At 37.4% G+C, this 27246-nt stretch overlaps 2 protein-coding genes across 2 annotated transcripts; one reads left to right on the top strand and one right to left on the bottom strand.

Moving 5' to 3' along the window:
* Positions 1–619: 619 nt before the first annotated feature.
* On the bottom strand, positions 620–17468 carry LOC121379759 (sphingosine kinase 2-like). Its single transcript, XM_041508409.1, has 7 exons — positions 17417–17468; positions 13779–14225; positions 12319–12468; positions 7585–7679; positions 6291–6406; positions 4672–4892; positions 620–2912 (listed from the first exon to the last, which is right to left on the bottom strand). Exons 1-7 carry the CDS (start codon positions 17466–17468, stop codon positions 1915–1917), a joined length of 2079 nt encoding a protein of 692 aa, XP_041364343.1. The 3' UTR covers positions 620–1914.
* LOC121379367 (60S ribosomal protein L18-like) lies at positions 17454–27220 on the top strand. Its single transcript, XM_041507953.1, has 7 exons — positions 17454–17472; positions 17600–17686; positions 22110–22217; positions 23143–23241; positions 23882–24005; positions 26060–26129; positions 27093–27220. The coding sequence occupies exons 1-7, from the start codon at positions 17470–17472 to the stop codon at positions 27166–27168; spliced, it is 567 nt and encodes a 188-aa protein (XP_041363887.1). The 5' UTR covers positions 17454–17469; the 3' UTR covers positions 27169–27220.
* Positions 27221–27246: the final 26 nt, after the last annotated feature.

Genomic DNA, 27246 nt, shown 5'->3' on the forward strand with positions numbered 1-27246 from the left:
AAAGAAAGAAATGTCAACACATTGTATTTACGGTTATATGGTGTCAGACATATGGTTAAGGACCACACAGATATTGAGAGAGGAAACCCGCTGTCGCCAATTCATGGACTACTTTTTTTGATTAGCAGCAAGGGATCTTTTATATGCACCATCCCACAGACAGGGTAGTACATACCACAGCCTTTGATATACCAGTCGTGGTGCACTGGCTGGAACGAGAAATAGCCCAATGGGCCCACAGACCGGGAATCGACCCAAATCATTAGTACAAACTAACATGTACTAAGCACCTACCTGTCTTAAAAGACCATTTTTGGGTACCCATTCTGGTGGCTGCTTAATACAGATTTGTCTGTATCTACCTATCTACATACATCTACTAATATTCAATCAGGATTGTAAAAATATATGCAAGCAAGCCTACCTACTACAAACGGGTTAGCAAACTTTCACAATGTCTTTCAAGCATTCCATTCCAACTTATTTTCATGCTTATATCCAATTAAGGTTCAAGCACGCTGTCCTGGACACATACCTCAGCTATCTGGGCTGTCTGTCCAGGACAGTGGGTTAGTTGTTAGTTGTTAATGCTTAGTGAGAGAAAAAGAGGGTGTAGTGGTCTTACATCTATCCACTGAGTCATTAAAACTCGCTCTGGGTGGGAGCCGATATCAGGCTGCGAACCCAGTATCTACCAGCTTAACCACGACGCCACTGAGGCTGATGTTATTCAAGCATGTAAAATGAAAATGCATTCAGACATTTTTTTACTAATTGCTCTTTTCAAAATTCTGCCCATTTTCAACTCATGGTTCATCCTCAAGTTCATACTCATTTAGCACAAGATCAATACATTTTTCTCATATGTCAGTAGTCCATTTTAGTCCATTCTGGTTTGTTGGGTTTTTTAAATTACAGTCACTGTGGCCGTTTTTAAGTCAGCAGGGAGTCAGTGATCTGCAGATGCCTCTGTTGCAACAGGGTCACTTCAACACACAAAACACAAGTGGTACACACAAAGCATGAACTGCATGGTGAATTAAATGTCATCTTGATGTGCTACCGATGTGCGAACCAAGAATGATTCTATTGCATATTTACTTAATAAAATTATAATCACAGTGATCAGCTAACGGGTACCTCCCCAGGATCAGACCTCTGGCCATGCCAGGGGTCGGACTCGAGGGAGACATGCCTGAACCTTCAATGGATAGAGGCATGTAAAACAAGTTTTGAGATTAAAAGGATACCAAAACATCACGAGATCAAACCATTCCTTTTTCGATGTTATATTTGACAGGTATTCCTTTTGTTTCAAAATATACTTTAAAGCAGCAGTCTCTATTATTTTTTATATTTAAGCATTCAGAACATGATAAACATTTCTGGTTTTCCCCATACAATATGCTATTCTTTGATTTTCTTGTGATCTTATTTACAGTTTTATTCAAACAGACAAGAAGGGCAATATCATGGAATGTAACCACCAAGTTCCCATGTATTGCAAAATGCAAAAAGTAAAATTGCAAAATATAATTCTGAAGTTGCCTTTTTCATTTTATTGACAGACTGCTTGCAAAAAACCACCCATCTTTTTTCATTATTACCTAATTATATGGTCTACAGCAATTACAAATAATGTTTTAGCCATTTTGTTTTAATGATAATAATACTTAAGCAATTGATATTTTTATATTGCATTGCTAAAACAATATAGAACTGAGTAGTTAAATGCTTCTTTTGTTTAACGACACTACTAGACCTCATTGATTTATTAGTCATATTAATACTTTTAACTAAAAGTTTGCATGTCAAACATATGATAATCTTGACCCATAATCCTCGGAGAAAACCCGCTACATTTTTTCCATTAAGGACTGCTGCTTTAATTAAAAATCACAATTATCACGGACTTTATTGCATAGCCATGATTCGACTGAGATGAGGAAGAATCTGGCCCTGTATCGGTCCACATTCGACTTTCTCTCCGTCAACCATCATATTCCCTTCTTCGGTGATCGGTTCTATTCTGAAGGCAAGAGCTTTCACAATCTCTACATTCGGTGAATCGATATGGCCGCCATCACCAAACGTCATCAGCAGAGACAGCAGTGCGGACTTTGACAGGCCTTCGCGCGCGAAGACCAGATACATAAAGCCGTCGCTGAGGTGGGCGTGAGGTGCCGCCAGCATGTCGCTACCCAGGTGAGTCTGGTACACCACGGAAACGAAAATAAAAGAGTCATCGATGGTGACCCAGTTTCCAGGCACAGGCTGGTCGAGAGGAGGAAGCAATGGACACGAGACTGATCCAATACTCGACTTGGGCGCCAGGGCCGTTTCGGTTTCAATCTCAAAGTCCTCACGGCTGGCTGAAGCCGTTATCTTGTCTAGTTTCCACACCACAGAGTCCAACCTACCATCAGTAGCACCAGCGTCGTCCTCGTTTGAGATTTCATTCTGATTTGTGTTCCCCTCCACCGTACCGTTATCACCTGCCAAGCTGTTTTCCACAACCAGCATTGCATCCAGATCATTTCGTGTCAGCTGATTTGACCCACTGCTCTTTGATTTCGACAGGTTTGGCTCCGATCTGGCAGGACTCATCTGATGAGGAGACTCTTCCTTCAGGTTCGGTAAGAAGCCGTTTTCCTGTGTCCTGTTTTCACTGACTGCTCTTGTTCTGGAAGGTATCAGGTCCTGGTCCGATGATGTCTGTCTGATCAAACCACTGGGGAATTCTTGGTAACTGTGTGACTGGTCGTCAACATTTGTCAAGTTTAAAGTGCTTCTGCTGCTCCTCCAGGAAAAACGTCGGATTTTCGACACTATAGATCGGTTTGAGTTGTTCACTTTCGGTTTGTACTCGGCTACAGGCAGGAATGAAAAACGACCTTTATATGTCCGCAAGTCTGAAATGTAAACAATGAAAAAAACCTTAATAGTTTTTCTCTTTTCAAGAATACTTCACCTGGCTCCGTGCTTATAAAACTTTTAAAGTCTAAACTCAAGACTCTGACAAAGATAGAAAGAAAGAAATGTTTTATTTAACAATGCACTCAACACATTTTATTTATGGTTATATGGCGTCAGACATATGGTTAAGGATCACACAGATATTGAGAGAGGAAACCTGCTGTCGCCACTTCATGGTCTACTCTTTTTCGATTAGCAGCAAGGGATCTTTTATATGCACCATCCAACAGACAGGGTAGTACATACCACAGCCTTTGATATACCAGTTGTGGTGCACTGGCTGGAACGAGGCAAGACTGACAAAGTCTGAAACTTGAATGGCATGGCAACACCATACAAACTACATGCATGTAATGCCATTAAAGATTTAAGATTAAAAAAAACATTTTATAATAAAAATAGGATCTGAACTTTAAAAATGAGAGCATCTCCCCCTTCTACAAATGGACTGGTCTGAATAACTCAATGTTTAGATAACATAATTTCTTCTCTTTTTTTTCTCTCCCATACTTCATAACCACTTGTCATAACTTTAGATAACTTACCTCAGAGCATGGCCCTGTCATTCAAAAGTTAGATAACCTATATATGTGACAGGAAATGCATTCTCAGCAGAATACATTGCAGATAAGATGGGGAAGCATGTAATCAGTCGAGTACACAACATATAGGTGATTATGTCCTAGATAATGAATCATTATGGTCTCTTTGGCATCGTGGTTAGGCCATCGGTCTACAGGCTGGTAGGTAATGGGTTCGGATCCCAGTCGTGGCATGGGATTATAAATGTGTTGAGAGCGTCGTTAAATAAAACATTTCTTTCTTTCTTTTTCGTAATAAAATAATAACCATAACCATAATAAAAACGTGTTGCATGCATGATTAATTCAAACAATTCTTCCTTTCTTTATTTAAAAAGAAATTTGTTAACCAAGACCCTGATTAGGTACAATGGTTCTTTTTATTTCATTTCAACTTATTTTCTGTGCTTATATCCAATTAAGGTTCAAGCATGCTGTCCTGGGCACACACCTCAGCTATTTGGGCTGTCTGTCCAGGACAGTGAGTTAGTTGTTAGTGAGAGAGAAGAGGGTGCAGTGGACCCAGTACCTACCAGCCTTATGTCTGATGGCTTAACCGCGACACCACAAAGGCCCACAGTATCAATAGCCACAGAGGTAGAAAGAAAATATATCACTTACTCATAGTCCTTTTGAGGGCCCCCACAGTAAACCTGGCTTCTCCAATGGCTCTGTATTTCTAGGTGAGAGCCGGTCCCAGACTGCGAACCCAGTACCTACCAGCCGTATGTCCGATGGCTTAACCGCGACACCACAAAGGCCCACAGTACCACAGAGGTAGAAAGAAAATATATCACTTAGCCGTAAACCTGGCTTCTCCAATGGCTCTGTATGGTGAGAGCCGCTTACCACCGCGATGGCTTAACCGCGACACCACAAAGGCCCACAGTATCAATAGCCACAGAGGTAGAAAGAAAATATATCACTTACTCATAGTCCTTTTGAGGGCCCCCACAGTAAACCTGGCTTCTCCAATGGCTCTGTATTTCTGGGTGGGAGCCGGTCCCAGACTGCGAACCCAGTACCTACCAGCCTTATGTCCGATGACTTAACCGCGACACCATATAGGCCCACAGTATCAATAGCCACAGAGGTAGAAAAATATATCACTTACTCATAATCCTCTTCAGGGCCCCCACAGTAAACCTGGCTTCTCCAATGGCTCTGTACTTCTCACTTTCATAGTCTATGTCGGCCATCATTCCCCATGTGACAGAGAGGAATGAGAAGATTCGACTGGACGGGGTCTGGACGAAGACCAGATCCATGGGGATTATTCTGTGCTTTATGAGAATAAACGTGGAATGTAGAACAATGTGCAAGTCAACAGGTTCACTGAAAGAAAGAAAAAAGAATTAATTTTAATACAGTACAAAAGAACAGGTACAATAACATTACCTAACATTATGTATAACATGCAATACCACTTTAGTATATTGATCCACATATAACACCATTTTCAACTCATTTTACAACATGTATTGTCACACCACATTGTTCAACATCACCTAAACATTGTTTAACATCACCTCAAAATTGTTTAACATCACCTCAAAATTGTTCAACATCACCTCAACATTGTTTAGCTACAGTTCCAACATATTGGTACACACATCGCATCACCCCAACACAGTGCTTAACATATAAAACATCACGCAGACACAATATTCAACATGTAACATTGCGGATACCCATCACATTGTTTACAATTTAACATCATCCCCAACATATCTTTCAACATATACCATCAACCTAGCGCATTGCTTAACATCACTGTAACACATTGTTTAACATGTAACATCATTCATAAAAAAATTCACAACAAAGTTAATTTGAAAATGATTACATTTAATCTACTCTGAATACCGAACCATGTCCTGTTGTCTGAAAATGAACAATAAAAAACTTTCTAGAGTGTTTGGGCGTCTGTCAAACAATGCTCTTATTAGTCTAATATGTAACGGTGATTACACATCTAATGAATGATTCATCCCTAGTCAACTTGAGCATATGCATACTGTACTAGCTATGTTCACAGTCAGGTAATCTGGACCAAGACGGCGAAGTCACAATAAACAAAACAATTAGTGGTACCATAATGATTGTCCGGTTTCAGAGGTACAAATTGCACTAAATAAAGAGTTTGGGATTGAATTATTAAAGATGAACGGTTCTTAAAACATGTCTAAGATATGGACTCTTTTAACACAGGCTATAGGAGTTAAGCAATGGAACACTTTGTTAAGCTTGACTGTCATATGTTCCAAATGTGTTTGTGTTATGTGTTCATATCCATAAAAGCTCAACAATCTAATAAGAGTTTACACATTAATTTGATTATTGTTGATTTTTAAATACAATTTAATACACATTTTCAGATTGGTTATATCAATAGTACAAATAAAAATGGTTGCAAAGACTATTTCTTAAAACCTCAGTAAACCAAACACCCCTCTAAACCAAACATTTTATTTGGTTCAATGGGTGTTCAGTTTAGAGGAGTTTCACTGTATAATTATGTACTGTAAACCAGGAACAAAATGTGCACCCAACATCATGTCGAGAAATTCATATGCACACATTATTTTCATTGCAGATACGCATTACTAATACAATTAGTTATTCGTGAAATTTATATACTGCTAAGCTGTGTACTCATTAATAAAAAAATACATGCCGCAATATTAATCAGATTTACAGTTCAGGTACAACTATGTCTTCTATTCAACTCACCCAGCAGAGTAGTTGATAGAACAACACAGGGCGTTCCCGGAGCCTCCTGGTAGACAGCCAACCGGGAACCGAATAGCCTGCTCCCAGTCTGGTCGCTGCATCAAGCCATTTATTACCTGAACGAAACAAAGGTTTGTTTACAGCGACTCTCATGAATTTGTTCTAATTTAACATATTTCTGACACATATAACTTTTTTCTCTCCATTATTATTAAAATTGCAATATTGTGTTCTAGAGTAAATAAATATTTCTATATTTCTGGACATCCTACTGTTTATAGCAGCTCAATTGACAATTTTTGTCTAGAATAATTTTTTACATAATTTAGTTTTTTAAAAACTGCCGAACACAATTTAAGAAATGAAACTTTATGTCCCACAAAAGCTTTTCCTAATAAATAGCCTTTATTGTACTAGTCATGGGTTAATTTGGGGGGGGGGGGGGGGGGGGGGGGGAATCAGATAAATAAGTTCACCAATACTATGACTCAAGCACCTCAGACAAGCGCTCTACCAACTAAGCTAGATCACACCCAGCCCAAATGATATGGGGACGGTTGTTCAAACGTTAGTTAGCCTAACCAGTGGCTATCAGAAATTTTCAGAACCAAGGACTGAATGAATAGAAATAATAATTGAAGCCATGTTGAAACCTATTTAGAACAGCCAAAGGCATCCATACATAACCAAATCTAAAGTTGCAAAGATAATTAAAAGAAAAATATTAAACTAAACCAGAGTTAATTTAACTATACTTTGAACAACTGGGCCATGAAGTCTGAGATCATCTTTATTTACTGGTAATAGTCCAGCGGTTTGATGATAACTATAGAGGAATTGTGCTTTTGATGATAAAAGCAAGAAATTTGGCTTGAAGTAAGAATATACCAAGATAGTTATTTTTAGATATAGGGACATTGTAGATCTGATCTGTGGCACAATTTTGTAATATATATCTGCTGGACTATAAAGCTAACTACAAGTTTACTGTTTGTGACTGACATTGGTGGGGCAGTGGTTAAGCCATCGGACTACAGGCTGATAGGTACAGGGTTCGCAGCCCAACCCAGATCGAGTTCTTAAGGGCTCAATGGGTAGGTGTAAGGCCACTAGACCCTCTTCTCTCTCACTAACCACTAACCAACTAACAACTAACACACTGTCCTGGACAGACAGCCCAGATAGCTGAGGTGTGTGTGCCCAGGACAGCATGCTTGAACCGTAATATGATATAAGCACGAAAATAAGTTGAAATGAAATAACTGTTTGTGCCCCGATTGCTACAAATACTAACCTCGTAGATGAGTCCATCTCCAGACACAATGACAATACCATACCACTCTTTCAGAATAAGATTCTGGACGATTTTGTGGGCATGACCAGCATATTCTGGGGGGAAAAAAAAGTTTTAATTAACTTAAAGGCTGTTATAGAACTGGAGCCTAATTCACTAAACTCTCGCAAATTTGCGATCTCGCAGTGCAATGCTAAAAGATTTGCAAAGAAGATGCTTTGCTGCCTAGCAGAGCCTAAGAGACCTTTATGAATTAGGCCCCTGATCACATTTGGGTTGACACACGGGGAAATATTTTTGTTTATTACCGTATCCACATAGTTCAAGATATTCAGGAAAATATAACCAGTATGACCTACATGTGTCATAATGATTTCACGTGCACAACGAATGACGTAATTTTGTAAAGTGACATCATAACTTAATGCGGCTTCCACAGTGTAACCGCTTATCAAAATGACATAATTTTGGAAAATTATGTTGTTTCGTTGTGTCTTTTTAGTTACGTTTTGACATGGTCCTAGCTTGTTATTCACGAAAATATTATTTTGGATAATGTGGATTTAAAATAAAGAAATTATTACCTGCGCATGTGAATCATACTTATTTTATGAAACTTGTGTCAGGATTCACATATTACCCGAGCAAGAGCGTAAAATCAGTACGACACACAAGCTCGTATAATAATCTCTATTTACTCACCACCCACACATTGTTTTGTTTTTAAACACACATTTATTATCACTAGCACAGTCCTAACAATGCTAAGGAGGTGGAGCCTAATTGACAATTAATTTATGTATATAGACAAACATTAAAGCAGAGCCATAAAGCATAAAATAATAATCTTGGTTCTCCAAGTCCACCAATGTGATTAATTTTGGAATGACCCTAACATTTAGTCTATTTCAAATAAAAGGAATGTTTGTTGGACAATACAATACAATACAATACAATACAATACAATCTTTATTGCAACCTTTGTATGTATACACTGGCCTCGGTGGCACAGTGTTACGTCATCAGACTACAGGCTGGTAGGTACAGGGTTCGCAGCCCAGTACCGGCTCCAACCCAGAGTGAGTTCTTAAGGGCTCAATGGGTAGGTGTAAGACCACTACACCCTCTTCTCTCTCACTAACCACTAACCAACTAACAACTAACACACTGTCCTGGACAGATAGCCCAAATAGCTAATGTATACTGAACAACAAGAGAAATGTGAATACAGTAACACATGAAAATAATGCATTGTGATATTATCAGGTACACACTAAAATGTAGCCCCAGTCGTAAAGTGCCCATTTGATGTGTCGTCAGTCTGGGATTGATCCCCGTCGGTGGACCCATTGGGTTATTTCTCATTCCAAACAGTGCACTGCGACTGACAGTGATATATCAAAGGCCGTGGTATGTGCTATTCTGTCTGTGGGATGGTGCATGTAAAAAATCCCTTGCTACTAATGAAACAATTTGGGGGTTTCCTCTCTAAGACTATATATGTCAGAATTACCAAATATTTGACATCCAACAGCCAATGATTAAAAAAATCAATGTGGCTCTAGTGGTGTTGTTAAACAAAACAAACTTTTAACTTTTAACATTAAAATGTGTATTTTTATTAATGCGTTTGGCATTTGAAGACACATGTTATTTGAAGACACAGTGAGTTGTTTTCACAGAATTTAATTTAGTTTTAGTTAACATATCGACTAAACAATAGCAACTGGCATTTGTTTTGACAGTGGAAGCTAGCCATTTGTGTTAGTCAGTAGTAATATGTAGAGCAATACAGAAATGACAAGGTTTGGAGCTAACATTGTATGTCTACCTAGTATGAACATCAATTTTTTTTTTAAAAGGTTGTTTTGTTTATCGACACCACTAGAGCACATCAATGTCAAACATTTGCACCATTCTACAGACAAGATAATACATACCACAGCCTTTGATGTACCAGTCATGGTGCACTGGCTGGAACAAGAAATAACCTAATGGGTCACTGACAGGGATCGATTTCAGACCGATTGTGCATCAAGAGAGCGCTTTACCACTGGGCTACGTCTCGTACCAGTATGAACAACAATTCATGGGCTGTTCGTTTCACTTGTACAGAATAATAGAAAGAAGAAGTTTTTCCTGTTTAACAACACCACTAGAGCACATTGATTTATTAATCATCAGAGCTATTGGATGTCAAACATTTGGTAATTTTGACATATAGTCTTAGAGAGGAAACAGGTTACATTTTTTCATTAATAGCAACGGATCTTTTATATGCACCATCCCACAGATATGATAGCACATACCACAGCCTTTGATATACCAGTCATGGTGCACTAGCTGGAACGAGAAATAGCCCAATGGGCCACTGACAGGGATCAATCTCCAGAGGTGGATCTAGTGGGGGCCAAGGGCCCGGGCTCCCCCTAAATTTTGCAACAGTTATAATTTTATTATATATTAATTTTCATTTTTTTTAATGATCCCCTCCAAGCCTCCCCCAAAGTTCCATTGGCATTCCAACTTATGTCATTAGATCCCCTCTAAATGGATTTTCTGGATCCACCACTGATCTCAAGACCGACCATACAAGTGAGTGCATTAGCACTGCATGGACTACATCCCGCTCCTTACAGCGTAATAGATGCACATGTTTTTTTGTTGGTTGTGTTTCTCATGGTGGTGTCATAGGCTAAAAATATAATGTGCAACTCATTATTGCATTGTTTATATTAATATCTTGCTTGCATTAATTTCATGATTTTCATTTTTTTTTAAAGTTATTTAAAACATTAATTTAGCAAGATTCTGATAATTTTTACAGGTACAAAAACTAATGGGATTCAAACTGAATAATGTTAAATAAATGAATAAATGAATATTTACATTTGTCTTGATGTTCAGAATATTATATTTAAACATATGCCAGCATAGCCCTTTAACTGAAACCACAAGTTTATGTTTAAGTTAGAATGATTGAATAAATCATCTGTAACGTAAGTGGTTCAAAATAATAAAATAAATAAATAATAAATAATAATAAACTATATAGTTGTGATACTTATTCCTATGCTGCTAGTGCTATATTAAATATGTATATAAATTACTTCACTTGCAACACGTGTGTGTCATCAGTACAACAATGGGACTGGCTGGTGTCAGTTATATTGTATAATACTGGTATTGTTTGTCAATAGCAGTTTTAACTAAAAGATGTATTATTCAACAATGTACAGGCCTCGGTGGTGTTGTGGTTAGGCCATCAGACATAAGGCTGGTAGGGATACAGGGTTCACAGCCAGGTACCGGCTCTCATCCAGAGCGGATTTTAATGACTCAATGGGTAGGTGTAAGACCACTACACCCTCATCTCTCTCACTAACTACTAACAATTAACAACTAACACACTGTCCTGGACAGACAGCCCAGATAGCTGAGGTGTATACCCAGGACAGTGTGCTTGAACCTTAATTGGATATAAGCACGGAAATAATTTAAAAGAAAGATTAAACAAAGTGAAAACAAATTACCGATATATAAAAATACTTCTGTAGGGCTCGTAATAGGAAGTAAAATATGGCCTGCTGTTATTTTTTCAAAATAGCACGAGAACAGAAATATATCCTGCTAAGAAAAAATCTATGGCCTGCTGGAAATATGACAGCATGTTGTTTGGGATTGTGTTTGATTAATTAAGACCTCTTCGATGTATTTTAGAGCATTATGGAATTAACATATAACAGAATCAGGGCTTCTAGAATTAAAAAAAAAATCTACTAGCCATGGGATCAGTGATTTCAAAAATGTACTAGCCACAATTAAAAATTCACTAGCCCTACTTTACTTTAAGTTAATACAATCTTACTAAATATTAGTAATAATCAGACATATGTCATCTAAAGAGGGAGACATTGTGAGTTGGAGTGGGTCAGGATATTCATATTTACTTACATAAATAGTACCTTTTTTTTCACTAGCCATCGGGCATTGCAATAGTAGTTATTTACTAGCCCGACACTGAATATCACTAGCTATGGGAGTGGGGCTACCATAATCTAGAAGCTCAGATTCTGAATCTTGAGCTAAATAGCAGATGTTCTAATCGGTCTCTTGCAAAATGACCTGCAATGTTTGGGTGGTTTTAGCAGGTGAAATAGAAATTCATCTGCTAGGTCTAAAAAAATTGACAGTTTTTTTGCTTTTCCCAGGCCTCTATTTCAAGCCCTGTTCTGCGAACATGGTTTTATTGAATTTACATTGTTTAATCTACAATGGTGAACAAAAATATTAGTTTAAATTAATCACTGCTTGTGAAAATTATATTTCACAAACAAAAAATTAAAAACAAATATTCACTGCAAAACAGTTTATTTTAAAGCTGCAACCTAAAGCAGGCCTCTTACTTAACCATTTGTCACCCACTGCAATTTTGCTCCCCATTACCATGGGTAAAATGGCCCACTGATGGCAATTTTGCATCTGCCAATGGCAATGTGGGTTTTTTATTTATTTACTTCTGCAACAAATAAACATGACAATAGTTATTTTGCTGTATGTAGACATATTTCTGAAATATATCCACCGGTTTCCCTCCCCACACCCATTATATTGATACACATATAAAGAGGAAACCTTACCATAAGCCCAAAAACCTACCCCAAACCTGATAATGGTAACGGTTGGATATTTTACCAATTTCACGAGAGGTAAAACTCTCAGGGTCAATCTCACCTGTAACCTGCATCTTGAATGGAATTTCAGCTTCTTCTAGCATCGGCTGTATCTCATTGCGAAAGATCTGCAGAGCTTTGCCGGGACCGCTGAAAGGGTTCACAAGCATCAGCAGTTTGCCTGGAGCAGGGGGAGCAAAAACACCAACATCTGAAAGAGAAAGTTTATAAAGTTTGTTTTTGTTTAACACCACCACTAGAGCACAATGATTTATTAATCATTGGTTAATGGATGTTAAACATTTGGTAATTTTGACGTAGTTTTATAGAGGAAACCTGCTACATGGTTTCATTACTGACATTAGTAGCAAAAGATCTTTTATATGTACCATCCCACAGACAGGACAGCACATATCATGGCCTTTGATATACCAGTCGTGGTGTACTGGATGTAATGAGAAATAGCCCAATGAGCCCACTGACAGGGATTGATCCCAAACCCCCTGAAAGAGAATGACGTCTTAAAAAGAAAACAGAAGAAAACATTTTCAACTTAATCATATCATGTTTTAAAGCATGAAGAAAAAAAAAGAAAATGCAGTTTTTTCCCCAGAAATGTAATATTTCTTTGGTAAAAACCAATATTAAATATTCTTTTTCAGTCATCAACAATGTAAAAAAAAATTCAAATGCTCTTTGCAGTGAAGACATTTGTTTTATATACACTTCTAACATCACAAATTTATAATCAAGTTCATCAATTTTTTCAAACTTGTCTAGGGACTTCACTTGACATTTAGTTTTAATACCAAATAAGCAAAACTTTTTAGAACAATACATTACATGATAGACTGATTTATTTGGTAATTGTTAAATATTTGGTAAATGTATAAATTTACATGTTTTGGTGGGTTTTTTTTAAAGCAACAGAACCTGTCTGCAATTAAATAAGTAAAGAAATTGCAGTACTGACACTTGAATTGAAAATAGCAAAACTAATATTATGTGCACTGATGCATTATATTTCATAATTAAAAAAAAATTCCAGTTCAATGTTGTTAAAAATGACATGTGGATTCATGTGCTTGATAACTTTGTTGCAAAATAACATTTACAAATGCTGAATATTAAAGATAATTACGGTACCTATCTGACATGACAATGTGAGTCTAGATTTGCCAACATATATATTCATAAAAAAAAATCCTTTATTTTGCTATCCTTAAATTTGTTTAATTCTAATGGCAAAGAACAACCATTGTGATATAAATCGAGAGAGAGAGCGAGAGAGAGAGAGAGAGAGAGAGAGAGAGAGAGAGAGAGAGAGAGAGAGAGAGAGAGAGAGAGAGAGAGACAGACAGAGCCAGAGAGAGTCAAGCACGGTCAGATTCATTTACAACTACCTAGATCTCCCCTAGTAAATATTGTAAAACTTATCTTGACCATGATCTTATAAAAACAGGTAAACAAACCTATAATAGTTTAGATATTATTCATTTAATGATCAGTGACAGTGTTTACCTTCTTTGTTGACAGGTAGATTTCTTGCTAAACAGTTAATGACATTTCTCCAAGTTTCCGCCACTTGTAGGTTAGAACTGAAGTCACTCGATAAATTAACTTCAAATATAACTACAATTCTTCGTCGCGAACGTTTTGAGCGAAATAACGGCTTCTTAAAAGGATAAGAAAATATTTTTATAAAAGCCGAAGACGAGTCGACTGTCTTTTGACACCGACAGCCAATTATGTCACTGAACTGGACGCATTTGGCGTCACAGTAGCTATTGGCATTTGTCCTGGGATGATACCATACACCAGCGCGAGTGACTGTCACAGTATAAATGACGTTTTGCTTAGGATAAAGTTTAAACTCCTGGCATAAAAGCACCTCATCCCTCTTCGTCGCCATTTCCACATCGAACTGTTTACGGTCATGTGATTTATCACGTGACGTGATTCGTTTGGCTGTCAAGATAGATCGGAGTATCGCTCAGTAGTAGAGCGCTCTCCTGATGTGCGACGGTTCACAGAATCGATTGCCTTTGATAGACTGCTCCCCCCCCCCCCCCCGTTCCAACCAGGGTATCATGTTATTTAATGAAAAACAAAACAACAAAAATCCAAGCCAACTGCATTTTAATAATTAGCGATTAGAAATTGTCACGAAGAATCATGTCAAGCGAAGTCAGCTTATTTGTTGATATATTTCAAACACATTACTTTCTACGTCCGTTCGGACTAAGCAAAAAGCAGATTGGACGTGTTGCGACAGATACTAAATATGTGTTAAAGCAAATGGATAAATTAAAACAAAAAGTTGTATTCTTCTATCAAAAATGTATTTTATCGGACAATGTAGGCATTATTAGACCTAAAAAAAAAGTCCACATTCCAAAAACATGGGATATCAGATCTTATTATATTTTTGTTATATGTGCGTGCGTGTGCGCACGTAAGTACGTGTGTTGTGTATGAATGTTTTTGTTTTGAGTTTATATATATATATATACGTACGAAGAGAGGATCGGTCTTGCGAAATATTCCGATCGATATCTCGGAACGGTTATGCATAAAAATAAACACCATCGCTGCATGTGGAATCGACACCAAATTACAAGACAAAATAATTGCTCTTTGGCTACGAAAAGGTATGCTTTTTGGTTACGAAACGGCATGCTTCAGTGATGCACAGCACATAATTGCTCATTTAATGCTTATAAAAGATACTGAGTGATTATTACAACAATTTTTTTGCTAAATGTTACAATATGTTTGTAATATAACATTATAATTGTGTATTTAAAAAATATATTAATGTTAGGTGTAATGTATGACATTATTTAATTGGTTACGAACTGGTATGCTAGTGGTTACGAAACGGTATGGTACGAACGGGTTTGGGTACGAAACGTCTAGAAACCTCCAACCAGTACCATACGAATAGTACGTCAATGACTATGGTATCAATTGTCCTACATGATTCTAAAAGATCCCATCATGCCCATGCCTAAGTCCAAGCAGTTGAGATGATGGGGAAAATTTTGAAATTTTGTTGGTAAAACCAGGGTCCAAAAAAGCTAATAGGGTGGGAAATTAATTAAATTAAATTAAATAATAATTTTCAAATGCACCAATGTTAAAAGTATATATAAAAAAGAAAACCAGGTTATGTATTTAAATCTTAATTTAGCTGGTGCAGGCCGTGGTATATGCTTTCCTGTCTGTGGGAAAGTGCACATAAAAGGTCCCTTAATTGCTGCATTATGAAAAATGTAGTGGGCTTCCACTGTTGACTATGAGTCAGAATTACTAATTACTTGACATCCAATAGGCGATGAGTAATTAATCAATGTGCTCCAGTGGTGTCGTTAATACAGATCAAACTTTAAGTCCAAAATTCGACCTAGAAATTGGGGTGGCACCACAGCAACGCAGTTTTCGGATCTACTGTGGATTAGAGGAGCCTATGTGGCCAAACTAAAACTATTTTCGACACCAAATAGTCATATAGTTGAAAGCATGCTCAGATGTTTAATAACCTATCGGTCACCTTTATATGTTATATATAAGGTTTTGAAATAATCTAAATTCATTCATTCATTTTAAACAAATAATTTTTTTGTGCTTATATCCAATTGTAGGCACATATCTTAGCTATCAGCTATTAGCCCTGGGGACTGTCTATCCAGTACAGTATAGGTTAGTGGTTATCAGTTTTCTGAATCAAAAATAGTATTGGTAGTAAAGCAGAGGTGCAATTTACTTGTAGAAAGAAAGAAAGAAGTGTTTTATTTAATGACGCACTTAACACATTTTATTTACGGTTATATGGCGTCAGACATATGGTTAAGGACCACACAGATTTTGAGAGGAAACCCGCTGTCGCCACTACATGGGCTACTCTTCCGATTAGCAGCAAGGGATCTTTTATTTGCGCTTCCCACAGGCAGGATAGCACAAACCATGGTCTTTGTTGAACCAGTTATGGATCACTGGTCGGTGCAAGTGGTTTACACCTACCCATTGAGCCTTGCGGAGCACTCACTCGGGGTTTGGAGTCGGTATCTGGATTAAAAATCCCATGCCTCGACTGGGATCCGAACCCAGTACCTACCAGCCTGTAGACCGATGACCTGCCACGACGCCACCGAGGCCGGTTTTACTTGTAGAAAGAAAGAAAGAAGTGTTTTATTTAACGACGCACTCAACACATTTTATTTACGATTATATGGCGTCAGACATATGGTTAAGGACCACACAGATTTTTTTAGAGGAAACCCGCTGTCGCCACATAGGCTACTCTTTTACGACAGGCACCAAGGGATCTTTTATTTGCGCTTCCCACAGGCAGGATAGCACAAACCATGGCCTTTGTTGAACCAGTTATGGATCACTGGTCGGTGCAAGTGGTTTACACCTACCCATTGAGCCTTGCGGAGCACTCACTCAGGGTTTGGAGTCGATATCTGGATTAAAAATCCCATGCCTCGACTGGGATCCGAACCCAGTACCTACCAGCCTGTAGACCGATGGCCTGCCACGACGCCACCGAGGCCGGTTTTACTTGTAGAATGCAGGAAATTGCATTTCAGGACATCTAGTTTTCAAAATTTTACGGAGGAGCCCTTGATCTCAGTCAGCCACCCTCTATCACGCCAATATCTACCTGCTTCCACATGGATGCCTAATTACTGACAGAGAAGTCGGTGTAGTTGTCTTACATCTACCCACTGAGTCATTAAAACTCGCTCTGGGCGAGAGCCTTAAAATGGCTTAATCACTTCATCACCGAGGCCGATTATAATCTAAAAATTTAAAACTCGTAAATGAAATTATTTGGATGCAATATTTTGTAATATAAGCACATTTCACACACACACACACACACACACACACACACACACACACACACACACACACACACACACACACACATTTTTTTTTGGATGGGGGTCATTAGCAACTTTGAGCCTCTCCTTTTAGTGTTTTAATTATTATCCTCATTAATTGCTTTAGATAAATTTAATACATTTTGTTGTTGGCAATTTATTTATTTGTAATTGTATAATTACTTATGGATTGTATTTCGTGCGTTTTGGACGAATTGAAAGTGGGTTGAAAATAAAATATAGCGTTTGAGTTGTCGACGTGTTTACTTTGCATTCCACGAGTTATCTCCCTCAACTTCCTTTTTTCCGGTTCCTCCATAATGGTGAGATTCACGAGTGAATTGTGATATTTTATCAACTAAAAATCGATGTCATCTTTGAAAGTATTTTGAAATAAAATGCATTTTCCAATATTATAATTTATATATTTGCCTTTGCTTCCCATTTCAGGGTATAGATATATGCCACAAGTATGACCGTAAGGTCCGACGGACAGAACCTAAAAGTCAAGACATTTATTTGAGACTTTTGGTCAAAGTAAGTTAATAAACTGGATGAACATGATATGATGATTTCAATGTATTCCGATCGCCCCCTCCCCCGAGGTTTGTTATTGATTGTGCTTTAAACATGAATACAAAATCATTTTTTTAAAACACTACGTGGTGAAGATGTGGGAGGTTAAGTGAGGTTTCGAGGTGGGGGGGGGGGGGGGGCACTGGCGGAGTTCACTTGAATTAGGAGCATAGGATGGGTTGTAGAGCCATATTTTGATGACTGGTTGTGCAGTGACTGCTGTTTGTAAAATCTAAAGTAGCTGTAAAAAGCTCCCTTAATTTTTGTTTTGGAAGTCATGGCTCTCCTTAAAACATAAGCATAACAGTGATAACTTCATTGTTAAAATGTTAATGTCACTAATCTGATAATATACGACAATAAAAGTTAGCATGAACCAATGATTATTTAAAAATTCAAATCAGAAACTCATTGTTTGCATACATAATAGTATGGGTTTTAGAAGATGAATGCTTTTTGTTTTAATGAAAAAGAGTGAACAATTAATTTTTAACAAATTTTTGTATACGGCCGGTTGACGGACCTTTAAATATTTGTTTTCATTTTCTGTCCAAAAACCTGTATAATGAATATAATGAAGGTAACAGGGCAATCATCCAAATAACTGGTGATTATTTAGTTTTTTTACATGTAATATGACCTCTAATCTGATTGAAAATGGAAACAAATAATATAAAGCAGAATTAAAATGGTTTTAAGTATCGTTTTACAATGATATATGCAAGCAAAAAGTCACCATTTTCAGCGAAACAGACTACTTACGTCTATATCTTTGGTTCCTCCATGTTAGTGCATTATGATTATAGAATGCATGTGAAAAATGAACTGGTATGTATACATGTAGTTGTGGGCACGTAACTCCGCAAAAACTCCTGTACTGTGTCTGCTATGGATATTACGGGAGTTTTGGCACAGTAACGTGTCCACAACTAGGGTCAGTAATGAGAATAGTCATGTTCATATTCACCCACCAATGTCTGAAAATTATTTTTTGTTTTTTGTTTTCATGAAATACTTTTGCTGGTGATGTGGTGTCTTTTGTGGGACCTCTGAAGCCAGTAATAAATAGATAGACCAATCAAAATCTATCAAATGTTTCCTCCAGAGACAGAGAGGGCGTCAGTCAGAGAGGAAAACTCGTATGGAAAACTTACTCGTATGGGGGAAAATGCAGTGAACAAACGGATATATCCATAACTGTATAGCAACTTGTTTGTAGTTTTTATGCAGAGTTCGACAAATCCGCTAGCCCAACGTCCATGGCATTGGTTAGTGGTTTTTAAGTTCGGGCTGGTGAGAAACACAAAACATGCATGCATTGTTTACGGTTTCAGTTGCAGGAAATAAGTCTAATGACATGCGTGTTTTAATTATAGGTGACTGCCTTTGACGCACAAACTGCGGTTGACACGCCAATAGTTGACTGATGGGGACATAAATAAGAAGCATGTATACAAAACAAATGTCAAAATACACATTTAAGAGAAATATCAAAGTTAGTATAGTCTGCATACATCCCCATACGAGTTCACCGTTATTTTTTCCATACGAGTTCGTTTTCCCATACGAGTTTTCCGTTCATACGAGTTTGTTTCCATACGAGTTCACCGCATCCCGTCAGAGATCTCACAAAATACACCATCAGGAATCACCAAACAAAATACTGAACTGACTTGGTAGGACTATGATTTGGAATAATCTTTGTAAAGTTTGTTGGACGTGTCCGGGTGCCGATGGAGTAGAGCCGGAGTGGATGTATCATTGTCAACATGGACATGGAAAACATGCATTACAATATTCTGAATGGGTTGGGGAAGTTGACATGATGTTTGTACCTTGATTATAACGTCTCAATAATATTTTTTTTAAATAGTATGAAAAGGGTGCGAAGTGGTATGAGGAAGTTACAAAATAAATGTTTCAACATTTGCAACAATTTCTACTCAATAATAGAGGTCTATAGATACGCAGTATTGATTATATGATATATGTCCCCAAATTACTTGTAATAATCCATGTAGAATTGATTGCATTGTCAAGGAATACATATGTTTAAAAGTTTGTAAATACTGATCGGGGATGGGTGCCGCCATCTTGGATTTCGATCGGAAATTTCCGTTGATTTCCGTGAGCGCTCGGAAATAGTCACATTGGGTTGTTAAACTTCCAAAATCAACAATTTTACGCCCATTTTCTGTATTTTTTCTGATTTACACTAATAAAGGTATGGATGGTTTTTCATATTACCAAACCACGATGTAGAACACCTCTCCTAACTACATTTTTATCTGAAGCAAACTTTTCACACTGAATTATTTTTAGGCAAATGCGTGCATAATTAAGTGAAAATAGAATGTTCTAGCAGATTAATGTATTAACTTTTCTCATTAGCTATGTTTCCCGTGTCAGAACCTATCAGAAAAGAGCTTTAAGACGGAGTTTGTACCCATTAAATGAGAGAAATCTAGAGCCAGTTTTTGCGCAGACGCAATTCATGCCGTCAAGAGTTATCGTTCTTGTTGGTTCATGCTATAAAAGTAATATTTGTTACGCTGTCATCTGTTTCACTATCATTTATAATTTCACTATCATTTATGATTATACTAACAATCCTTACTTTTGTTTACGTCTGGCATATAAGTGTAGGCGACAAATTTGGCAAACCCTAATTTCTGCCCCCTGATCACAAGTGAACATTTTGAAAGTAAAACCAATAAATAAATACAACAGGTAGTTACTAGTAAGTAAACAAGTAAATAAACAGCAATATCGTTTTATTTTGACATTGGTTACAATTCAAAAGCATCACACTCGCCAGCCTTTCTGCAAATTTGTGATAATTCGGAACACTTCGGCTGATTATGAATAGTAATAGGCCGAAATGTTCCAAATGATCAGAATATTCCGATAGACAGTACGACTTCCGCTCACATACATCGATTGAAAACAGTTGATACATGTTATATCAATAAAGATGCCAGTTTTCTTTTTCTGAACGAAAACATTTGGTTTCAGTTTCAATTTCTAAATAATTTTATACGTTAACAGTATAACATTTTCACCTTGCAAATTTGTTAAGGGGAGCGTTTTTTCACGCCGCTAGATATGTTGTATAGGCACTATACCATGTACGGGCATGGGTGCAATCACGCCCGTTAAACGGCAGTCACTGGTTGTGATCGCATGGTAGCAGACAAGTGGCAACTTCCTAAACACGTGATATTGATACTTATTAAAAATACGGAAATAATTTTGTATTCCCCCCCCCCCCCCCCCCCCCTGCCCGCCTCCAGCCTTTGGGGTATTAAATTAGCATTATAAGCAGGACTTTCCTTTGACTCTGTCAGTCAAACTTAATGTCATGGTTATGGTTAAAGTAATTAGCATTGGAGCCAAAAATATTTATTTTCAAACCTAAAAATAATGATGAGCCTCTTTTCTCATGTTAAGTTGGTGCCATTTAGTTTTAGGAGCTAAGGATATATAAGAGTTAAATAATCATTTACGAAAAATGTGTAAATTGTGCCACTTCACAAAGCAGTTGAATTGATTGAGTGTGGTATAGTAGTTAGTATGAAGGATGCACAGGCCAAGATAATTGGGTTCGAATTCTAACAGATAATGTCTGTATGTGATTTAAAGGGACTAAGCCGTTTATGATCACTAAAATCAAACATTACTTGTATTTTATTGTTTAGATTATCCATTTTCGTACAACCGAAATGTTTCTGGTCATCCTGTTCCTGTAACACCACAAAATGCATTTTTCATATTTTAAAAAATGCACGTACATCTGAAAATAGTCTATTTTTAAGGTTATTTCAATGTCACACTTTTTTTCTTTTTTTTGCTCTTTGTTGAATCCAAATGTTACAGGTTTGTAAATTAACCAAACTGAAGTGGCCATTTTTACGGGTTGAAACTAGGTCTAGGTGAAAAATAAGCCTTGTTGTTGAAAAAACTCGGGTCTATCTCTTTAAAAAAACCCAGATGACCGTGCCAAAGGAAAGTCCTTTCGCATTTTCAACCGAATATGATGTAGTGCAAATGTCTGGATTCGAACTCCCAACCATTGGGACTTGCTGAATACACAGACCACTCAGCACACTGACATACAACTTTAGTCCGGGAACATTTTGTTTTTAAAATTTTGATAGCCATATTTCTTGTCAATTAAAAATTGATTAGCAATTACTGTTTAATGTTTTAAACTTGTGTAGCAATCTCTGAAACTGAATGACGACACAGTACTGAACAAAATAGTCTCTGCTGGTGTTTAGGATGTCATTGTTTAGCTTGGTGAAATATTTTCTGACATTTTCCTGGAGTTGATTGGTTTAAAACTTAACAAATTTATTATTTTTTAAACGTTATTTTATTTCAGCTTTACAGATTCTTGGCCCGCCGAACGAATGCCAAGTTTAACAAGATCATCCTGAGAAGGCTTTTTATGAGCAAAACTAACAGGCCACCATTGTCCCTGTCTAAGCTGGTAAGTCGTGCATGTGAAAGTGCTCAAATGGACATAAGTGGATTGGCCGAGTAGGATTGTCATTTGTGTCTCAACTCGAGTTGTTTTGGTCTACTAAGTGCTGTATATGACATGACATGTTGTCTTGTATAATAGCAGGGCTTCTCGATTTTTTTTTTTAAATTCACTAGCCATGGGATCAGAGATTTTAAAAATTTACTAGCCATGATTAAAATTCACTAATAGAAATAATCGGATATGTCGCCTAAAGACATGGATAGAGCTTAAAAACCATTTAATTGGGGGTGGGCAGGGGCAGGATATTAATTTTCACAGAATAGACTTAAATGCAGCATTTAACAACTTTATTTGACTAGACATTGGGCATGGCAATGATAGTTATTTGCTACCATGATCTAGAAGTGTGTATATAAAAGTTTGCGTATAATTGAAATTTATTGGTATGTACAACAGGAGTAAGTTTTATAGATATATCTACATTGCTTCCCTATATCAAGTGGGCAGTATCTAGCTCAGTCAGTAGAGCATTTCGCCTGAGGTGCCTTGGTCGTAGGATCGAACCTCCTCAGTGGACCCATTCTTTGAACAGCTTTTTCCATTGCTAACCAATCGCCAATAACTCTTATATCAAATGCTGTGATATATGCTGTCCTGTTTTTGGGAAAGTGCCTATTAAAATGCCCCTAGCTGCTAATGGAAATATGTAGTATTACATTACAATTGGTATTATTGTCGTGGACAGATCTTGATATGTCTTATCCTGTCAGAAGAAAATGCATGTAAAACATCCGTTGCTAAAGGAAAAATTTAACTGGTTTCTTCTAAAACTACATATCAGAATTATCAAGTGTGTGACATCCAGTAGTTGATGATTAATAAATAAGTGTGTTCTAGTTAAACTTAATTTTTAAATTACAATTTTCAGACTCGTTTTATGAAGAAGCCAGATCGTAATGGAAAGACCGCTGTAGTAGTTGGCACTATTACCGATGACGTGCGCCTCATGCAGATACCCAAGATGAAGGTGATTTAGATTTTAGTTTATCTTTGCTTTTTGACTCTGAAGTGTAGTAGACAAATAAGCAAATATGTAAATTGTAAAGTATTGGTGAGACATGCAAAGTGTTAGTTTATGGTACTGAATTAAAATGTACTCTTATTTTCTTCAGAAAATATATGTGTTTTATTTTACACACTGACAGAATATATCAATCGGGCTACTGATTTTAGTCTTAGTGCTCCTATATATCGTAAAACTGTTATACGCTATCACGTCTGGACAACACTCGCCATAGACTACAACAGTTTTACGATACCATAGCACTAATATATATTAGAAAATATGGGCCTGGGAAACAAATTTTAAAAGCGATTACAGAGGTGGGATTTAGCTGTCGGTTGAGTGGTCGCTTGGGGTGCTTGACCCATTGGGTTTTCACTTCCCAACCAGCGTCCCACAGCTGGAATATCAAATGTGGTAGTGTGTGTCCCATTTGTTGGAAAGTGAATATAAAAGATCCTAAAGAAAAATTATAATGGGTTTCCTCTGAAGACTGTATGAATTAACAAATGTTCAACATCCAATAGCTGATTATTAATTGATCAATGTGCTCTAGTGGTGGTGTTAAACAAAACAAACTTAAACTTTTCACTTTTTATTCCAGATTTGTGCTTTGAAAGTGACTGAGCGTGCCCGCGGCAGGATCCTGAAGGCTGGAGGCAAGATTATAACATTTGATCAGCTTGCAGTGAAGGCGCCAAAAGGACAGAACACTGTTCTCATTCAGGGTAACGACGGTCATAACTATTTCACTGTTCTCATTCAGGGTAACAACGGTCATAACGATTTCACTGTTCTCATTCAGGGTAACGACGGTAATGACGATTTCACTGTTCTCATTCAGGGTAACGACGGTCATGACGATTTCACTGTTCTCATTCAGGGTAATGACGGTCATGACTATTTCACTGTTCTCATTCAGGGTAACGACGGTCATAATTATTTCACTGTTCTCATTCACGGTAATGACGGTCAAATGATTTCACTGTTCTCATTCAGGGTAACGACGGTCATAACTATTTCACTGTTCTCATTCAGGGTAACAACGGTCATAACGATTTCACTGTTCTCATTCAGGGTAACGACGGTAATGACGATTTCACTGTTCTCATTCAGGGTAACGACGGTCATGACGATTTCACTGTTCTCATTCAGGGTAATGACGGTCATAATTATTTCACTGTTCTCATTCACGGTAATGACGGTCAAATGATTTCACTGTTCTCATACAGGGTAATGACGGTCATAATTATTTCACTGTTCTCATTCACGGTAATGACGGTCATAATTATTTCACTGTTCTCATTCACGGTAATGATGGTCAAATTGATTTTACTGTTCTCATACAGGGTAATGACAGTCATAATGATTTCACTGTTCTCATTCACGGTAATGATGGTCAAATTTATTTCACTGTTCTCATACAGGGTAATGACGGTCATAATGATTTCAGTGTTCTCATTCACGGTAATGATGGTCAAATTGATTTCACTGTTCTCATTCAGGGTAATGACGGTCATAATTATTTCACGGTTCTCATTCAGGGTAATGACGGTCATAATTATTTCACTGTTCTCATTCAGGGTAATGACTGTCAAATTGATTTCACTGTTCTCATTCAGGGTAATGACAGTCATAATGATTTCACTGTTCTCATTCACGGTAATGATGGTCAAATTGATTTGACTGTTCTCATTCAGGGTAATGACGGTCAAATTGATTTCACTGTTCTCATTCAGGGTAAAGACGGTCAAATTGATTTCACTGTTATCATTCAGGGTACCGGCCTCGGTGGCGTAGTGGTTAGGCCATCGGTCTACATGCTGGTAGGTACTGGGTTCGGATCCCAGTCGAGGCATGGGATTTTTGACCAGAACCCTGAGTGAGTGTTCCGCAAGGCTCAATGGGTAGGTGTAAACCACTTGCACCGATCAGTGATCCATAACTGGTTCAACAAAGGCCATGGTTTGTGCTATCTTGCCTGTGGGAAGTGCAAATAAAAGATCCCTTGCTGGTGATTGGAAAGAGTAGCCCATGTAGTGGCGACAGCGGGTTTTCTCTCAAAATCTGTGTGGTCCTTAACCGTATGTCTGACACCATATAACCGTAAATAAAATGTGTTGAGTGCATCGTTAAATAAAACATTTCTTTCATTCAGGGTAACGACGGTCAAATTGATTTTACTGTTCTCATACAGGGTGACTGTCCTCATTGAGGGTAATGACAGTCAAATTGATTTCACTGTTCTCATACAAGATAATGACTGTCAAATTGATTTCACTGTTCTCATTCAGGGTAATGACGGTCAAATTGATTTTGCTGTTCTCATTTAGGGTAATGATGGTCAAAATTATTTCACTGTTCTCATACAGGGTAATGGCTGTCAAATTGATTTCACTGTTCTCATTGAGGGTAATGACTGTCCTCATTGAGGGTAATGACAGTCAAATTGATATCACTGTTCTCATTCAGGGTAATGGCAGTCAAATTGATTTCACTTTTCCTCATACAAAGTAATGGCGGTCATATTGATTTCACTGTTCTCATACAGGGTAATAACTCAAATTGATTTCACTGTTCCCATACAGGGTAATAACTCAAATTGATTTCACTGTTCTCATTCAGGGTAATGACGGCCAAAATGATTTCACTGTTCTCATTCAGGGTAATGACTCAAAAGATTTCACTGTTCTCATACATGGTAATGACGGTCAAATTGATTTCACTGTTCTCATACCATTTGCTAATTAATGCTTTATATATGTTGAATTTTCCGTTTCAGGACCGCGGAAGTCCCGTGATGCCTACAGACATTTTGGCCGTGCTCCTGGCGTGCCACACAGCAGCACTGCGTATGTAGAATTCATGTCTTTCTATTTATTTGATTGGGTCATGGTTTTCTGGCAATCCAGAAATCACATACAGTAAAGATGCTGGACTTAACATGAGGCTTGCTTTCCATATTTGCGATTCTACGATTCTACATAACATGTAGTCTTTTTAGCACAATGAAAAAAGTCTTGTGATTTTTCTGAGTGCCAGTTTTTTAGTGCGATGATGATATAGCACTAAGTATTTATTACTGTCTTAAAAGTACACTTTGATGTCAAATTTCGTATAGTAATTGGCTTGCGAAAATGCTGATATATAAAAAAAACTAATTCTGCTCTCCTTGGTTTCAAGGACAAATTGAATTTAATGGTTAGTTTACTGTCATATGGCATTTTTTAATGGTGATTACCCCCCTCCCAAAAACCCCCAAAAGAAACCCCCCCGTCACTGGATAGTTTTTTTTATAGAAGTTTTATTATAATAATGAACCACTTTAATGTATATCTGATTGCACCTGCACAGCTATAGGTTTCATGTCAGGGCTGTATCTAGCCTAAACCAGGGCTACCTCTGCCACTTACCAATTTCACTATACTTTGTGAATTTTATTTCAATATGGCGGAATATTTTCATGTAATGATTAATATTTTGAACAGTTTCTGCAAGTTCAATAAATAATGTGGCAATTTTTTTGTCCCTCAGTGCTAGCCCTGCTAAAGTAGTAGATATGAGGCAGCAATAAAATTGTCTCCCCCCTTCCCCTCTGTCTGTCTCTGCCTCCGTCTCTCTCTCTCTCTCTCTCTCACACACACACGCACACGCACACAATTTCAATCATCTTAGAATGGCTGCAAACTCAGAATAGACTTTGAAACTAAAAAAAATATATTAGTAATTTACCCCTCCACCAACTAAGTACGGCCCTGTTGTTTAAAAACTTTAATCACAAAATGTTAATTTTTAAAAAATATATTTCTTTACAGCCCATACGTGCGTTCGAAGGGCAGGAAGTTTGAGAGAGCCCGTGGACGTAGACACAGCCGTGGTTACAAGAACTAAAATCTGTTATGTTGAAAAAGACACTGCAGAAATAAATGAAGAATGAACGCAGCAATGTTTGCTTTGTTGAGTTTTAAT

This window comes from Gigantopelta aegis, chromosome 8, assembly GCF_016097555.1.
Source record: "Gigantopelta aegis isolate Gae_Host chromosome 8, Gae_host_genome, whole genome shotgun sequence".
In the NCBI taxonomy this organism is placed as follows: domain Eukaryota; kingdom Metazoa; phylum Mollusca; class Gastropoda; order Neomphalida; family Peltospiridae; genus Gigantopelta; species Gigantopelta aegis.

What these genes read in the sequence shown, in the direction of transcription:
- LOC121379759 (XM_041508409.1), bottom strand. Translation starts at nt 17,468, where the DNA reads ATGGAGGAACCGGAAAAAAGGAAGTTGAGGGAGATAACTCGTGGAATG. An exon ending in GAGATGGACTCATCTACGAG is followed by an intron (nt 6,407 to 7,584) that starts GTTAGTATTTGT and finishes TGTTTCGTTCAG; the next exon opens with GTAATAAATGGCTTGATGCA. An exon ending in TCTATCAACTACTCTGCTGG is followed by an intron (nt 4,893 to 6,290) that starts GTGAGTTGAATA and finishes TCTTTCTTTCAG; the next exon opens with TGAACCTGTTGACTTGCACA.
- LOC121379367 (XM_041507953.1), top strand. An exon ending in TGCAGATACCCAAGATGAAG is followed by an intron (nt 23,242 to 23,881) that starts GTGATTTAGATT and finishes TTTTTATTCCAG; the next exon opens with ATTTGTGCTTTGAAAGTGAC. An exon ending in GTGCCACACAGCAGCACTGC is followed by an intron (nt 26,130 to 27,092) that starts GTATGTAGAATT and finishes ATTTCTTTACAG; the next exon opens with CCCATACGTGCGTTCGAAGG.